At 57.0% G+C, this 17,618-nt stretch overlaps 1 protein-coding gene across 1 annotated transcript in view; it reads left to right on the top strand.

Moving 5' to 3' along the window:
- Sdk2 (sidekick cell adhesion molecule 2) overlaps positions 1-17,618 on the top strand; it is a 144,996-nt gene that overhangs the window by 109,147 nt on the left and 18,231 nt on the right. Inside the window, exons 35-39 of the mRNA XM_077801289.1 lie at positions 521-622; positions 710-825; positions 11,036-11,222; positions 13,560-13,697; positions 15,992-16,153. Of these exons, the coding sequence (XP_077657415.1) occupies positions 521-622; positions 710-825; positions 11,036-11,222; positions 13,560-13,697; positions 15,992-16,153 (705 nt within the window). The remainder of the gene's footprint in view (positions 1-520; positions 623-709; positions 826-11,035; positions 11,223-13,559; positions 13,698-15,991; positions 16,154-17,618) is intronic.

Raw genomic sequence — 17,618 nt, 5'->3', positions numbered from 1 at the left:
GGCCAGAAGTCCCGTCTGACAAGCCTCCCTCCAGGGCCGAGTGGGGGCTGGTGCAGCAGCTGGGGGCAGAGCGTGCGCTTGGCATCCAAGGGCCCTGAGTCCACCCATAGCACTTCCCCCAGGAAAAGAGCTGGCACCCGGGGACGATGGGGCCACAGCTGGGGCAGGGCTGGGAACTTGCCTTCACAGCGGTAGGACATAGGACAAGCAGGGAGCACCTGTCCCCTGGCCCAGGGCACCCGGGACAGGCTGGGTTTACACTGTTGTCCCAGCACGAATGTTAACAGAGCTCTTTCCATCTCAAGTGCCCAGTGGGATAATGTCCCATGTCACCCTCGGCCCGGAGGCCAGCAGCCGAGTCTCACGTCAGAGTGTGCAGGGGGAGTCGGAGAGCCCCGGGCGCCTCCTCCCTGTTTTCTCCTGAGCCTTCACACAGGGCTGGGGCCGCGGGGCCGCATGCCTCTGTGGGCTCCTTCCGGCAGGGACGGTGACCTCTGTCTCTCCCCACTCTCGCCCGCAGACCTGAACAAGCACAGGCGCTACGAGATTCGGATGAGCGTGTACAACGCCGTGGGCGAGGGGCCCCTGAGCCCCCCGCAAGAGGTGTTCGTGGGGGAGGCAGGTGAGCGCGCCCACCCAGCCCCAGGCGCTCCCACCGCTGGGCCCTCCCTGGAGTCCACTCACTAACACACCACCCCTCTGCCCCCAGTACCCACAGCAGCACCCCGAAACGTGGCCGTCCACAGCACCACAGCCACGCAACTGGATGTGACCTGGGAGCCACCCCCGCTGGACAGCCAGAACGGAGACATCCAGGGCTACAAGGTAGGGGTTCCGAGAGAGTAGGGGGTGCAGAGGGGCACAGGCAGGACGGGGGCTGGGTGCAGGCTGAGAGGTCCCAGGCCCCTCCTCCTCCCACGGGGTCCACCGTGCACTGCCACTTTGGCTGTGACCCAAGTCACACAAACATGGTACAGCTGGGACCAACTGACGCTCATTCTCTCCAGTGTCCCGGGGGTAGCTGGACCCAGGTGCAAGAAATCCAGCCACACCTCTGCCCTTAGCATCCCTGAGCGGCACCCCTGCCCTGCCAAGCCCAGCCCCAGACATATGGCCCCTCCTAGGAGTTATTTGGTCACCTGATCGCAACATTGATACTAATGAGATGCCCAGTGGACAAGCTGCCGCTGGGTCATTTGAAATCTCTGCTCAAAAATCATTTCTAGATTTTGGATGATGGTGTGTGTTCTAATGGGTCCCTAAAATTCATGGAGCCCTTTGGAACTCTTCAATCCTCTCCTCGAAAGCCCGTTAGACAGATGGTTTTGATACCAGTCGCCGTCACACAGATGAGGAAACCAAGCCAGTTCAGGTGACTTTGATACAGAGGAGGAAACCCATTATACAGACGTGGCCCCTGGTGTAGAGGCCCACTGACGGGTGAAGAGACCAAGGCCCTGCGTGGGTAGCCTGTCGAGGTCACAGAACAGCAAAGAGTCAGAATTCAGGCCTCTGGCCAAGGAGCATGTTCCCTTAGTTGGAGACGTTGGGACACGCAGCCTCGGCCAGCTTGGAGGCCTGCGCCACCCCCAGCCAGGGTCGGGTCCACTCTGGTAGCCGGCTGGTCCTGGTCAGTACATGTCCTTTCAGAGAAAAGCCCTGGGCAGCATCCTGGGGTGTAGGCACACGGGGTGTGAGCCACAGGGCCTGGTGACCCCCTGGGCCTGCCACAGCAAGGCCCAGCAAGCCTCCCATGCAGCCCAGGGAAGGCAGAACCCAGGAGGGAGGAGGGTGGAGGGAGGAGGGAGGGAGGAGGGAGGAGGGAGGAGGGCGTCTTGCCAAGGAAGCTCCCGAGATGGATGCCACCCTCCAGGCTCTGCCCAGGCGCGCCAGCTGGGAGAACCCAATCCTGCACCCCAGCATATGCCTCCCAAGGAACGGGCAGGGCGCCGCACGGAGCCATCGCAGGCTGGCAGCCACCAGACTGTCGAGGTTTGGAAGTTGTGAGTTCACACACAGATCCAGGAAACGTGAGGGCGCCAAGGCACCGCACAGAGCACCCAGGACAGGCACCGGTTCCAGAAAACACCTCGGAACCTGAGCAGCCGCCGTGGCGCAAACCGAGGAAATGGACAGGGCTGACCTCAGCCTTGGTTCACCTAGCGGGAGCCACGTGTTCGTGTCACCGCCCAGCAAGCGCGGCTGAAGTGATCCTGCGTTTGGGTCAGGCTGGGTGCCGTGTGCGTGGACGGGCACCTTCATGTGCAGGCCTGAGCACCGTCTCTCAGTCACTGGTTGACAGGTGTTTATTGAGCAGTTATTTTCTGCCCAGCATTGTTCTCAGTGAGCAAAGAGACAGTAGGAGCTTGAGTTTTTAGGGGGGAGGACACCACAAATGTTCAAAATCAGTAATACTGCCAGATGATTCAGCAGGTCCAGGAGGGCTTAGATCCAAGGGGGAAAATCGAAACTTTAAACAGGGCTATTAGGGAAGAGCTTAATGAGGAAGTGAGACCTGAACAAAACTTAAAGGAATACAGAGCACAAGGCACGTAGACCCAGAAGAGGAACATTCCAGGAAGAGCAAAGGTCCTGGGGTAGGCCAGGCTTTGGAGTGTCCACAGAGCAGCGGAGAGCCCTGTGAGCCCCCAGAGTGACTTGGGGAGCATGATGAGAGATGAGTGCTGAGCAGGCCAGGCACCGAGGGCCCTCGGGGGCTTGGATTTTTACCCTGAGAAAGATGACAGCCCTGGAGGACTTGGGCAGAGGAGAGACACTGGGAACGTGGACTTGGAGGGTCACTCTGGCTGCTGTGCTGAGAAATGAAAGGACAGAAACTGGAGGAGGGACTGATCCAGCCAGGTGGGGCGACCCTGGGACTCATGCCAGGCAGAGCAGCCGGGAGGCGTGGTGGCCTCGGGCTCCGCACTAAAGGCAGAGCCAGAGGAACTGACGGCCTAGGAGAGCACCGGACTCTCCAGGACCCAGGAGGAGGGGACCCAGGAGGAGGCCGGAGGAGATCCAGGGTCCAGCTCCACATATGTCCAGTGCAAAACCTCTGCTGGACATCTGCAGGACCCTGAAGAGAGGCTGGGGACACAACGGACCTCCAGCTGGCTCTAAGCTGCAGATGTGGACTGTGGAGCCCTCCGCGGGGAGACGGTGCTAAGACCAGGAGGTTAACAGACATAAAGGAGGTTCTGAGCCTGACCTGAGAAAGGTCAGTCCACAGGAAGGCCCTTCTGGAAGGAGGCACCCCACGGCCACCGCCTGGGGGAGAGGAGCAAGGTGCCACCCGGGAGGCAGTCACGTGACGTTAAAAGGACATCACACGATCTCCTTCTGCAGGTCTCGGTTGCTTTCTTAAGATTCTAGAATCCAGGGGGAGGCCAGAGCAGTGCGTCGGGAAGGGTAGGTGAGGTCGTGGCCCAGCGGGGACTGTCCCCCTCCACGTTGTCACGTGTGGGGCCGGGGCGCTCACTTGCAGCCCTTGGGCACCTTGGGGACACTGGGTCAGGTGTCTGCGTGGCTGCCGGCTTCTTGGGTTTTTGCACGGCAGGCGCGGAAAAGGGGCCCACCATTAGCTGGCCACCAGCTTTTAGCAATGGAGCTTGAAGGAGCCGGTGGCGCCTGTGCCCTTGACCTGCTGTAGCAAGTCATTCTGCACCAGCGTGCACCAAGTACTTGAGGTAGGTGCGGCTGTTCTGCTGGTCAAACCCCGCCACCTTCCTGGCCTCTGCATAGATTCCCGCCAGCGACAAGCCGCTGCTCTCCCAGCTGGCTGTACTTGCCTGGCTGGTTCTTCTTGCAGCTGCTCTTATGCTTGGGTCCACCACGGCCCTTGTCGCTGCCCCCCACGCATCGCCGCCCCCCCATGGCTCCCCTCAGCACCCGGAAGCAGCAGGGCCTCCTCCACCAACATGGTGGCCAGCGGGTTGGTGGCAGGCTGCGCCGGGAAGAGGAAGGTGTCTAATGTATTCTGAGGACTTGACTGGGCTTGGAGATCCAGGGATGCTTGGAACATGGTCCTGTCCTTAAGGAACCAGAGGTCATGTGCCAGGCTACAGATTTCTACAGAGGCTTCTGTCCTGGATCCGGAGCCCAGGTGTCTGTGCTATGCAGAATCTGAACACAAACCACAGGGAGAACGCTGAGAACCTTGAGAGCCAGGAAATGGAACTGAGGATCCCAAGTAGCCCTACTCCTGAGAACCAGGAAATGGAACTGTTAACATTTATGGATATAGCCATTGATTTTACTGAAGAGGAGTGGGAATGCCTTCAGCCTGCTCAGAAAATTTATATAGAGATGTGATGCTAGAGAATTATAGAAACTTGGCCTTCCTGGGCATGAGTCCTAATCATACGCAAAATATTCACCAGAAAAGGGCCTAAAACATATATTTCATGAAGTGATAAGTGCAAAATATAAAAGTTGTGATCTCGACTATTTATCACAAAAGAAAATATGGAAAACTACCAGTGAGAGTGAACACCAGAAATCATATAAAAAAATCAAGCCTTGTTCACCACCAGAGAATTTATACTGGAGAGAAGCCCTACAAAAATAAAGAATGTTGCAAAGCTTTTACTAAAAAAAAAAAAAAAAAAAAAAAAAAAAAAAAAAAAAAAAAAAGGTCTCATTTACCACAGAGGAACCCACAATGGAGAAAAGTCCTACAAATGTAAAGAATGTGCCAAAGCTTTTGGTCAAAAATCACACCTTATTTGCCACAAAAGAACTCACACTGGAGAGAAGCCCTACAAATGTAAAGATGGTGGCAAAGCGTTTGGTCAAAAATCACACCTCATTTTCCACAGCAGAACTCACACTGGAGAGAAGCCCTTCAAATGTACAGAATGTGGCAAAGCTTTTCATCAAAAAAATAGACCTTATTCATCACAGCAGAACTCACTGGAGAGAAGTCCTACAAATGTACAGAATGTGGGCCTGGGGTTGTACTTCAGTGGTACAGTGCTAGCCTCGCATATGTGAGACCCTGGGTTTGATCCTCAGCACCACATAAAAATAAATAATTGAAGTAAAGGTATTGTGTCCAACTACAACTAAAAAATAAACATTAAAAAAAGAAAGAATAAACCTTATTAACAACAGAATTTATACAGAAAAGAACCCCTACAAATTGAAACAATGCAGAAAAGCTTTTAATAAGAAATCCATTATTTTCACCACTAGGCTACTTATTCTGGCAAGAAGACATATAAATGTAGAGAATGTAGAAACATTTTAAAATATATATCATATATTACTAGACATCAGAGAAAACACACTGGAGAGAAGCTCTACAAATGAGACCATTGTACCATTACTTTAAGAAAGGGACAACATTTAATCCTCCCCACAATAACCATAGCGTAGAGAAAGTTTTCAAATGTGAAAATTGACAATGTGACAATGCCTCCAAAATTTATTCACCAATACTCAGAACCTGTGGATACATACTGGTTAGAGAAAATACAAATGGAAAAAAAAAATTGTACATACTGTTTCTTAAACACTGCTTACTTTTGGAGAATTCATTGTGCCCAGAAACCCTAAAAAATTAAATGATATATCCAAAATGTAAAAAAAAGATTCTAGAATCCAGCCAGACAATTCGGCTTAGTGGGATTGGCAGAGCACGGCCCACCAGCCCGTCCAGACACCACCCTCCGGACGTTAACTCTTACGGGGCCAGGTGTGGGGGCGCACTCCATGATCCCATTGGCTCAAGAGGCTGAAGCAGGAGGATGGCAGGTCCCAGGCCCCCCTGGGGGACCTAGTGAGGCCCTACTTCAAAACAAGAAGATTTAAAAAGGGCTGGGGATGTAGCTCAGTGGTAAAGTGCCCCTGGGTTCAATCCCCAGCACCAAAATATAATATATATATATATATACACACATATATCCCCAGTGCCAAATATATTTTTTCCAGGAAGAATCTGTACTGAACCCATGGACTTTACCTTGTCATTATTCCTGAACCCACCGACCAGCCACGGTGGCCACAGCATTTGCGTTTTGCGTGGGGGAGATTAGCAACCCTGAGATGGTCTGAAGGGCACAGAGGATGTGCGTAGGTTGAATGCAACACTACAACACCCTAGAGAAGACACCTGAGTACCCTCGGACTTGGGCCTCTGAAACCCCCAGGGACTCAGGACAGGGTCGTCCAGGGCTAGGACAAGGCACCATACCCAGCGGCCTCCCACCCGGGCCGTGCGCCTGCATTAAAGCCTGGCTCTCCCCAGACGGCTGGTCTGCGCCCAGTTGGGGGGATTTCACTCTGGCTGCAGCTCAGCCAGTTTCAGGTGCAGCAGGACAGGACAGAGACACAGCAGAGAGGAGTGGACAGAGGGGACAACCTGCAGGATGGGAGGAAGCACCTGCAGACGGTGCCCCTGATCGGGAGTTCAGAGCCAGACCTCGGAGCTCACTCAACTCAGAGCAAGAAAACCAGTGACCCGATTTAAAAGTGGGGCGAAGGACCCCCGTAGACGGTTCTCAAGAGAGGACCCATTAATACCCAGCAGGTGTGGAAAGGTTCTCAACATCACAAACCACCGGGAAGTGCAGGCGGAAGCCAGGGCCACATGTCAGCTCCCACCTGTCGGGGAGGCTGTCAACCAGGAGGCACAGATAGCAGGGGACCTGGGGAACCCAAACCCTGTGCGCTGTCCGCGGGGTGCAGATGGCCCGGCCACCGTGCCAAGCAGCCTGGAGGTTCCCCGGGAAGTTAAAAATCAAACTGCCATATTATCCAGCAGCCTCGCTTCCGGGTATTCATCCAAATGAAGTGAAATCAGTTGGGCTTTTTGCGGGGTTGGTACTGGGGGTAAGAGCCCAAGGGCACTTTACCGCTAGGCCACATCCCCAGCCCTTTTTGTTTTTCTTTGGAGACAGAGTCTAAGTAAGTTGCTGAGGCTGGCCTAGAACTTGTGATCCTCCTGCCTCAGCCTCCCCAGTCCAAGATTACAGGTGCTACCAGGCCTGGCTGAAATCAAGATTTCTCTCTCTTTTTTTTTTTTTTTTTTTTGGTATTAAGGATCCAACCCAGAGCACTTTGTGACCGGGCTACTCTCGACCACGTCCCTCGCAGAGGAGACAAACTGGGTTTAAACAGGGTAACTGCAACATTAAGCTAAGAACAAGAGAACAAAAAATCACAGAACACAGAGTAGTTTTTTTTAAATCCAGGGCAGGACGCACTTTGACCTTAAGGGTCACAGTTCCTGGCTGGAAAGAGAGAGGACCTGAGTTTGGTTTATTTTATAACAGGGACACCAAAGGCAGGGATAAGGTTTCAAGGCAGAGTCCTGCTTCCTGATGTCTGTGGTCAGCAGATTGATGACATCTTTTAGCAGGTCACACCCATCTCAGGTGCTGTGCGGGGTCTTAGGCAGAGCTTGAGGGGGGGCTCACCTGCATCAGGAAATCAGTCCCTGACCAGGAGTCCACCGTGCCAGACCTACCCCTCATCTGGCTACTGTGCGCAACGGTCCCCACACACGGCCCATGGACGGCTCACGACAAGCTACATCCCCAGCCCTTTTTAATTTTTTAGAATTTTGAGATAGGCCCTCGCTAAGTTGCCGAGGCTGGCCTGAGCGTTAGATCCTCCTGCCTCAGCCTCCAGAGTTGCAGGGACCATGGGTGCACCACTGCGCCCGTCTTGAAACCAGAATCTTGAAGAGATATTTGCCTCCCCTATTCATTGCAGCCTGATCCATCACAGCCCAGATGTGGAACCAGCCTGAATGTTGACCCGTGGGTGAGTGGGTGGAGAAGGCGCGGCGTGGAGGCAGACAGGCAGGAATGTGACCCAGCCTTCAGGAGGAGGGAAAGCCTGCTGCTCGCACCTGCACCAACCAGAGGACATTCTATTAAGTGAAATAAGCCAAACACAGAGAGACTCATGCTACTTGAGCTCTCGTACACATGGAGTCCAACTCAGCGGGGAGGGAAAAATAAAATAGTCAAACTCATAGAAGGGTGATTGCCCGGCCAGGGAGAAATGGAGACATTGCCCAGAGCCTAAGAAGTCCAGTTACACCCACAGACTCATTCTGGGGGGTCTCGTGTACGGCTGCATAGTGACGATAGCTTATAGAACCGCACAGTGGGAATTTGCTGAGGGTAGAGCTTAAGTGTTCTCAGCACACACAGAAGAAAGGGCAGGCCAGGAGCAGTGGTCACACCTGAAATCCCAGCAACTCAAATGACTCAGGCCAGGCACCGTGGTGCACGCCTGAAACCCCAGCAGCTCAGGAGGCTGAGGCAGGAGGATCGCAAGGTCAAGGCCAGCCTCAGCAACTTAGGGACTCCCTGTCTCAAAATAAAAAGGGCTCGAGGTGTCATCAGTGGTTAGGTGCTCCTGGGTTCAAACCCCAGGATCAAGAGGGAAAAAGAGTAACCGTGAGCTGGTGGGTGTGTGGATGCGCTTGGTTGCAGGGGTCGGTTGCGCTGAGCATGGACTTAAATACAGACAATTTTTATTTATCGATGACCTCAGTAAATCTTAAGGAAAGCAAGGACAGGGCACTGAGCGGTAGAGGACAGTGGTGGCACGTCACATGCTCCTGAGCCAGCCCTGTCTACGGGAGGCACATCCTCGCCTGCGGTGTCTCCCGGCACCAGCGACGTGCCAGGCATGACCCTGGGCGCCTGGGACACGGGAGCCAAAGGGGCCCGGCGCCTGCCTCTGGAGCAGGCGTCCTGGCACTGCCACTCGGCCGCCGGCCCCCCGGGGACCTGGACCTGGCTCAGGCCCTTGGTGTACTGTGTGTAAGTCCTTCCTGCTGTTAATCATCGTCTAACGAAGCCAGCTGCGTCCAGTGCCCAGACAAGAAGGCTTGTCTGTGTGTATGCCACCCCTGGTTGGTCCTGCACCCTGACCTCCCCTCCCCAGGGGCCAGGGGCCAGCCATGACCCTCCCGCCCGCCCCACCCCACCCTGCACCACGGCTGTTGTTCACAGGGCACAAACACATTCTGAGATGTGTGTGTATGTGTGTGTGAGTGTGTGTGTGTGAGACCAGCAGTTGAACCCAGGGTCTCAGGCGTGCTAGGCAGGTGCTCTACCACTGAGCTACACTCCCAGTCCTCTTTATGTTGAGACAGGGTCTCTCTAAGTTGCTGAGGCTGGCCTCAAAGTTGTGATCCTCGTGCCTCAGCCCCCTGAGTAGCTGGGATCACAGGTGTGCGTCACTGTCCCCAGCTTATTTCTCTTCTAATGCCTTTTTCTGACCCCACATCTTCTTCCAGTCATCCCCATTCTTTGGCTGGTCCCTTGGCAGCATCATTCTTCAAAAAGAATCTCCTGGAGGGGCTGGGGTTGTGGCTCAGCAGTTTAGCACTCGCCTAGCAGTGCAGGGCGCTGGGTTCAATCCTCAGCATCACATAAAAATAAAATAAAGGTCTTGTGTCCAACTACAACTAAAAAAACAATTTTTCTTAAAAAAAGGAAAAAAAAAAACTTAAATAATCTCCTGGAATTTCTTCTGCATCCAACTCTTCTTCTCTCTCTCTCTCTCTCTCTCTCTCTCTCTCTAACTGTGGATTGAACCCAGGGACACTTAATCACTAAGCCACATCTCCAGCCCTTTTTATTTTGAAATAGGGCCTCACTAAGTTGCTGAGGCTGGCTTTGAACTCGCAATCCTCCTGCCTCAGCCTCCCAAGCTGCTGGGATTACAGGCGTGCACCACGGTGCCTGGCACGTTCTCTCTTGAACCCCCTCTGAGTAGGTTCCCAATCCATCACCATGGAAGCGTTCATCCCTGGTCACCGTGCTCAGATCTCAGGTCTCGTCCTGACTTGGCAGCTGCTGGACGGACCGTCCCTCCCTCCTCCAGGGCGGCTGCCTTCTCTGGCTTCTCTGGCTTCTCTGGCCAGAGGCTCCCGCTCACTCTGCTTTGCTGTTCCAACTCTCCTCCCAATGCTGAGTGCCAAGGCCCCCAGGAATCCAGCCACAGCCTCTATCTACAGGAGTCTGCCGATTCTCCTGGTGTGCGTTTCCAAATCCCACCTACGGGCAGACCTTAGCCTTGACCTTTCCCCTCAACGCAGGAGCCCTGCGTCCCGTTGCTGTGAATGGACAAGGGAGGAATGAGTGGCTTTATGTATGACCACCTCAACTCTTGCCCATCCACCCATGTGAGAAGAGGCTGACCTTCACGGGCTTCCTCCAGATAAACTGAGACCTTGAAAAGCCGGACATTGGAAAGCATGTGGAAACCCCTCCGGCCAGCAGGGGGCGCCAAATGATCTCGAATCCTCCAAGAGGTGCCCTTGGTTCAAAGTTCTAAACTAGTCAAAGAATCTGCCAGACTGAGTAACCAGGAGTATCGGCCCCTGCTGGAGGCCAGATCAGTGGAAGCACCGTGGGGCACCTGCTGCGCTCCTGGCCCGAAACCTGCAGACAGCTACCTTCCAAAGCCAGCCACGCCCCCACGCCTGCCCGTCCGCGGAGGCACTGGGCCATACCTGTTCTCATGACCTTCACCTCCCATGACAACAGGGAGCTCAGAGAAGTCACCTGGCCAGGTCACTGCTAGTAAACAGTGTGGCCTGTGCTCCCTGGAGTCCTCGGTAACCTGCAGCAGGTCTGGGAGCCGGTGGCCAGGGCTCACCCTCTCCCAGCCGCTCCCAGGTGGGGTGCTGCTGCCCGTGCACCCCCTTCAGCCGGGGTGGACGACTCCTTGGTGCTCGCCTCTCGGCTCAGCTTCCTGCCTGACAGCTGGCAGATTCCTCCAGGATCTGTAATCAGAGGCTGACGTCCAGCGGGAGGTGCTACAGGGACTGAGAAGGAGCCGCCAGGGTCTGAGCCCCGGGGTGTTGACAGTCCCACTGTCAACTAGGGGCCCTTGGCTGGGAAAAGCCAGGCCTTGCAGAGGTTCCTACGGCATCTCCTAGAAACTCCCGTTTCCTGGACGCCTCACACAGCGAATGTGTCCCTAAGGCCCCGGGTGGGCCAGGGCCAGGAGAGGATCCCTGTGTCTCTGTCCCCCTCACTCCCACAGTCCTCTGTGCCCACAGATCTATTTCTGGGAAGCCCAGCGGCAGAACCTGACGGAGCGCGTGAAGACGCTTTTCCTGGCTGAGAATGGCGTGAAGCTCAAGAACCTGACCGGCTACACCGCCTACATGGTCAGCGTGGCGGCCTTCAACGCCGCAGGGGACGGGCCGCGGAGCGCCCCCACCTGGGGCCAAACCCAGCAAGCAGGTGGGGAGAGACCCCAGGGATGGGCTGGTCTGCCTCAGAGGGGCAGCTGCCTGGTCCGCTGAGGATCTGGGCTGGGCACTCAGGACCTCAAGACATCCTCAGGGTATGAGATCCCAGCCCCCAAAGAGGGGCCCAGACAGGAGAGCTCAGAAAAGAGAAGCTGTCCCCATAAGCCGTGAGAAAACCCCCACATCTCACTGCACTCACCCCGGCCCCAGATCACTACCACCCCCTGCCTGGCTCTCCCCTCCTCCCTTCATCCCCCTGCCTCTGTTCATCCGGCCGATATCTGAGCGTCCTCCATGAGCCCACATTGTGCTTGACGCCAGGGACAATTGGACCAACAAGTCCCCACCCTGGTGAGGGGCGGGAATCTAAGCAAATAGATTAGTTAGCCACGGTGGGTGACTTGGCCTCAGGAAGGTGGGGACATCTGAGCTGAGGCCTGGGTGAGAAGAGGCCAGCTGTGGGAAGTTCAGGAGGGGGTGGACCTGACGGGGAGGTTCCCGACAACAGGTGCAAAGGCCCAGCAGCTGGAGGACAGTGCAGGGACACAGAGAAAGCCCAGTGCCCACAAGAAAATGGGGTGAGGGTGAGGCCTCTGAGGACCTGGGGGATGGGGGTGAATTCTAAGGGGCATGGAAGCCCTTGGAGGGGTGAAGCAGTTGAGCCATGAGATCTGGTTAATATTTTGAAAATCATTGCTCTTAACGCCGGACAGAGGACAGACTGTGAGGAGAGAGGCTGGAGGCAGGGAGGCCAGACGGGAGGCTGGACAGGAGGGCAGATCAGAGAAGGCAAAGGTAGGGATTCTGTGGCCAGCAAATGTGGAGCAAGCCATGTAGGACCCAAAGCCTCTTCCTGGGGCAGAACCACCCTGGATCCTCCTTCCAGTACCCATAATGGGCAACACCAGGGAAAGGTCTCCCATAAAATACATCGGTTACCCAAGGTCCTCCAGCTGGTCATGGGGGAGCAGAGGCTGGAACCCGGGATTCCTGGGAGAACCCAGAGTTCCCACTGCATCTTTACTGAGCACTAGGAACCTTTCCTGTCCATTCTGTATGACAACTATTTTCGTAGCCTGTCCATTGTGTCGGATGTTGTAAGGAACCTACAGAGGATTGGGGGCATGGGAAGAGGGGCATAGGTTCCACACAGTGCCATTTTATTTGAGGATCCTGGGCTTTTTGCATCCATGGGGGTCCGAGCACCTGTCCCCATGGTTACGGAGGACCACTGCAGGCTTCTGCCCCCGCCTCCCCACAGCCCCCTACCATACCACCCCAACGCTCGCCTTGCAGCGGATCATGTTTGTTCTTAAATAGCTGCAGGGAGCAGGCGCCCCAGGCTGAGGCTGGGCTCTGAGCATCCGAATGTGCAGGTCTCTTGTCTGTCTGCCCGTCCCAGCCACTCTCGGCCAGCGTGTTGGGGCCGGATGTGAGGCTCTAGGAGTCTGGAAGCTCCCGTGGCTGCAGCCGCAGGACAGAACGTTCTGTCCCACGTCTCTACCCAGGGGAGGCAGGAAGGGCCCTGAGCTCACCTCCCTCCTTCAAAGGCGCTCGGGACGGAGCTGCCCACGCTGCCTCCCGAGCTGGCGCTTCTGGAGCCGGAAGCCCGTCCAGATTAGCTCCAGCCCTGCGGGGAGGCAGCGCCGGACAATAATAGCCTGTCCATCCGGGACACGTGGAGGGGGATGCTTCCTGCCTTCCTCTCGGTCCCCCTCTGCGGCCCCCCACCCCATGTTTCAGGACAGCGGCTGAGGAACATCCCTTCCCCTCCGGAGCCTTTGACCGTCCTTGGCTCTGGCTCCCTCTGACAGCATGGTGTCTCTGGGACGAGCCGGGGCAAGGGGAAGGCCGTTCTGCCGGCTGCGTCGCGGCCTCTCCTTGATCAGTGTCCTCCTTGTGGTCTGAGGCCCGCACACCCCACCTCCTCACTCACCAGGAAAGTCGAAAGCTGCACCCCTCAAAGCCAGGAAGTAGCCTTGCCCCACGGTGACCCTGGAGGAGCGATGGCTGGCCCCAGGCCGCCGGCCAGGCTCTCAGCCGCTCCTCAGGGACAAGTCCAAGTTCTCCAGCCTGAGGGGGAAATGCAGCTCCCTTCTCTTCCTGTTCCAGGGACTTCAATCTGGGAAATCCGAGTGCTAACATGGAGGGAGGCGGGGAAGGGGTCCAGTGGCCTCTGGTGACCCCTCCTGCAGCCTTGCTCTAAGCCAGGCATTCTTGTTCCTCCCGGGCCCGGGCCCAAGCACTCCCGCTAGTTTCTTGGAACCAAACCCAACACTTTGAACATCTGCAGAAGGAGAAAACCAACCCCTGTGCTGTCTCTCCCCAGCCCCCAGCGCGCCCAGCTCAGTCAAGTTCAGCGAGCTGACCACGACCTCAGTGAACGTGTCCTGGGAAGCCCCGCAGTTCCCCAACGGTGTCCTGGAGGGCTACAGGGTGGTCTACGAGCCCTGCACCCCAGTGGACGGTGAGTGGACCTGCCCCACACAGCCCCTGTCCTCCGGGGTCCCTGCCACAGTCGCTGTGCACTGGTTAGAAGCAGTGAGAGTCTTCCCCCCTTACCAACAGGGAAACTGAGGCCCAGACCAGGGAGAGGTGTCCCCAAGGCTGAATACCAGCAAGTTGGGGCAGCATTCTACACCCCCCCAACTTGTAGACAGAGAATCCTAAAATCCATTCTTCCCCTCAGTCAACCAAAAGCAGAGCAGCCAGGGAAACTGAGTCTCCAAGGTGGACAGGTCTGTATAGGGACCCTGAAGAAGGGGACCGCTGGCAGTCCTGTCCTACTCCAGCACCTCCCGAACCCCAGAGTTCTCAGCCCTCCTCCAGGGCCGACCTTCTTTGCCCTTTGGAGGGTCAGTAACCCCTTGGAGAATCTGCTCAAAGCCTCGGAGCCTCTCCCCAGGAAGATGCACAAGTTGGGGGTCACTGCACCCCTAATGCCATCTGCCAGCTGCAGATCAAGAGACCTGCCCCACAGATGCCCCTCACACCGGAGCCCCGCTCATCAAAGCTGCCCTCAGACCCCTCCAGCCCCCCCTCTAGGCCCCACTCCCAGGCCCCAGGTAGGGCTCCTGGGACCCTGATGGGGACATCAGACTCTTGCCTGCTTTCCTCCCCCCAGGGCTGCCCAGCACGGGATGTGAGCGAGCTCGGCTGAGCAGGGTGCCCAGAAACAGCTGTTCTTTTGTTATCACCCATCTCCTGGGGACCGGGGTCTTAGAGGCAGGGAGGAGGCTGGGTGGCTTGAGGCCTGGGACTTGCTGGTTCTAGCGAGCTGTTGGGCAGTGGCTGGCCTGCCATGGTGCTCTGGTGGCAGGAAGTGACCACTTCTGTGGTCATCCCTCTTGCTCTCATGCCTCCCAACAATGGAGCCTGGCAAGTACAAGAGGCGGAGCCTGGGAACACTCTGCTGCCAGCAGTTCTGGGTCAGTGGAGGGAACAATGACCCTCAGTCTCCCCGGCCACCACCTGGGTGCCAGGAGCTTGTCCTGCAGAGTGGACCTGTGCGTTATGATACCAAGGGGGAGTGGGGCCTGAGGAGGAGACCTGGGGACAGGTCACAGAGACAAGATACAGGGGCTCAGTACCAACTTCCGGCTGAGCTGTATTTGCTTACGTTTTCCCACCCTCCCCGTCACAGCCCAGCTCACCATGAGACTGGACGAAGCCCTGTCCGGACAGCGTAGTGTTTGCCCGGCTCCTGCCCCAGCCCGGGGTGTGGGCCAGCAGCAAACCAGCCTCCCAGGACTCCAGCAGCCCCCTCCCCTGCAGGGAAAACCAAGGCCCAGGCAGGCAAGGGGTGTGTCCGGCAGTGTCAGGGAACAGGTGCCCCGTGTCCCTGGTCCTGACTCCCGCTGTCCCACCCTCTCATTGTTCCCTCCTCAATGAATCGACCAGGCACCACCCGTGTGCTGGGCGCTCTGTTCTTATGTTTAGGGTGCTCCCTGTATGGGGCTCTTAATCCCCTGGATCAATAGAAGAACCAGCTGAAACCAGGCTGGAAGGCATGCCCAAAGACACCCAGGGCCAGCGCTGGGCTCTGAGCCCAGCCCGGGGACTGCAAAACCTGTCCCTGCACGGTGACCAGCTTGGACCTTGGAATGGGAAAGGAGCTCGGCCCTTAGGGAGGCCGGCAGTGAAGGGGCTGGGCTCAGAGCACCCCCACCTGAAAGCAGCCCCCAGCCCACCCTCTGGTTGCCGGGACCTGGGGTGCCGGGACAGCCTCATTTCTGTCCTAAAAAGGGGCAGGTGATGGAGGCCCTGGGGGATCTCAGCTCCCTTTGGAGGAAAGAGGAGACTAGAGGTGGGACTGGGGGTGGGGCCAGGGTGGGGTCTGGAGCCGGTCACCGGTGTCCCCTCCAGCTCATGGGAAGACAGAAGGCTTTCCTGATAGACAATGCCTAGAATTCAAGTTTCACGGGGCATTATACAGGAGATAAAAGTGGGGTGACGTCAGTGTGGGGTACCGTTGTAAGTGCTGCAGGAGGTGAGTGCTCTTCCCGCCGGGTGGGACCGGACCCTGTTCAGCTCACAGATGTTCTCACGCCTTGACCACTGCGCGCTTCTCTCCAAGAACAGTTAGAGGACTGTGCTCTGGGAAACTGAGTGGCCACAGGGCTGGTAACATTGCAGCCTGATTTCCAGGGGTACAGGCCTGTGTCTGGGGGCTCAGGCAGCTGCCCCTGCCCCACAGCTCCGAGTGGCCCTGTGGCCTGGCTCCTACGAGCTCTTCAACCCCTGCTCACTGTGCCTCCCCAGGGGTCAGCAAGATCGTGACAGTGGACGTGAAGGGGAGCAGCCCTCTGTGGCTGAAGGTGAAGGACCTGGCCGAGGGCATGACCTACAGGTTCCGCATCAGAGCCAAGACCTTCACCTATGGGCCCGAGATTGAAGCCAATGTCACCACAGGCCCAGGAGAAGGTAGGGGAGCCAGAAGCACTTCAGCACCCCAAGTCAGAGGGGGCCCCCAGGTGTCAAGAGCTGTGCTAGACCCTGCAGACAGAGGGGGAGCGCAGAACTGGCTCTTCCCCCGCCCATCCCCTCCCTTCCTCCAGCCTCCTGGGCTCTGTACTTGGGTAATGGCATCTGAGTCCTTGGGATCCTTAAGTCACAAACCCAGATCCTCCTCCCAGGGCTCAGTCCTGTCCACGTGCCCCTTTCTTTCCCTCCCAACCTCCATCACCTCCTTCCAGGAAGGATGCAGGTTAGTAGGTCCCCTGCCTCTGGCCTGGCCCAGCCCCAGAACCACCAATGCCCTAAGAGTGGGTACAGAAGAGTCCCCTCAGCTCCTGTTACAGTGTGCATTCCAGGGTGCGGGCTCAGAGATGTTGATTCCCCTGGGACGGATTCCCCAGCAATCTGCACTAATCCCAGGAATACCTGGAGGGTGTGACCACTTTGGCACCTCTGGGAATTTTGGTGGAGCGGGCAACCTCTGAAGAGCCAAGCCCCTCACCCTCCGCCTAGCCACCTTTACACCACAAAATGCCATCTTGTGTTCACGCATGTCTGAACTCTCTGCTTTTGAAGCCCTCCCTGATCACCTCCCTTAACCATCCCCCTTCTCTCGCGTCCTCCCCCAGTTGTGTGTGGCGCCAGGTTTAGGCTCCAGAGTCCTGGCCCAGCCCATCCTGAACACAAGAGCCACCTCTCGGCCATGTTGCCCACCCCCTCCTTAACTCAGAAAGTCAGCAGCCTGTCCCAGACGTCCCTGCCCTCCCTCGGCCTCCCGACCCACACCACAGGGACCTCTCCCCAGGAGGCCTGGGCTCTAGGAGGGAGCAGCGCCCAGCAGAACCCTGGTCTCCTGTCCTTCCACGTGCGGTGGATTTGTCTCTCCCTGGCGACCCCAGCTGGCCACTCCTCCCTGTTCCTTTCTGGTCACTTTCTGTTCCCGGGAATGGTTCTGCAGAGGAGCAGACCTGTCTCTGGGCACCCTGAAGAGAAAGGCCGCCGGGCACTGGAGGCAGCTGGCCAGCTCCACCCTGCACCTGACCCCAGCCCCGCCCTAGACTCATGCACCTGAGTCTTCCCAGGACCCACAAGCAGGAAGGGCCCTGGCCAGCAAAGGGAGGGCTACTCAGTGACTGGGGACAGGAGAGGGTCACCCGGAGGGTGGCTATTCTATGGAAGGTGGGAGATGCAGGCAGGAGGCTGGAGAGACACCCAGAAAGAAAGAACATGGCCGGCCGGCCCGTATGGGTGAGAGGAGCCTGCAGGGAGCCCAGCCAGGCCCTCCTTTACCTGGAGCCCCAGGCAGCGCCCCAGCCCCGCCCTCAGCCCTGAGCACTGTCCTGTCCCAGGGTCACCCCCGCCCTCCACACCTGAAAGACCCAGCTCTACTGTCCCCTGGACTGCAGGCAGGAGGCTCCTCGGGGCAGGGAGG

The sequence above is a fragment of the Urocitellus parryii genome, chromosome 7 (genome assembly GCF_045843805.1).
Source record: "Urocitellus parryii isolate mUroPar1 chromosome 7, mUroPar1.hap1, whole genome shotgun sequence".
Classification (NCBI taxonomy): Eukaryota; Metazoa; Chordata; class Mammalia; order Rodentia; family Sciuridae; genus Urocitellus; species Urocitellus parryii.
Note: the sequence above shows the minus strand (reverse complement) of the source record. Positions and strands in the feature narration are given on the sequence as shown.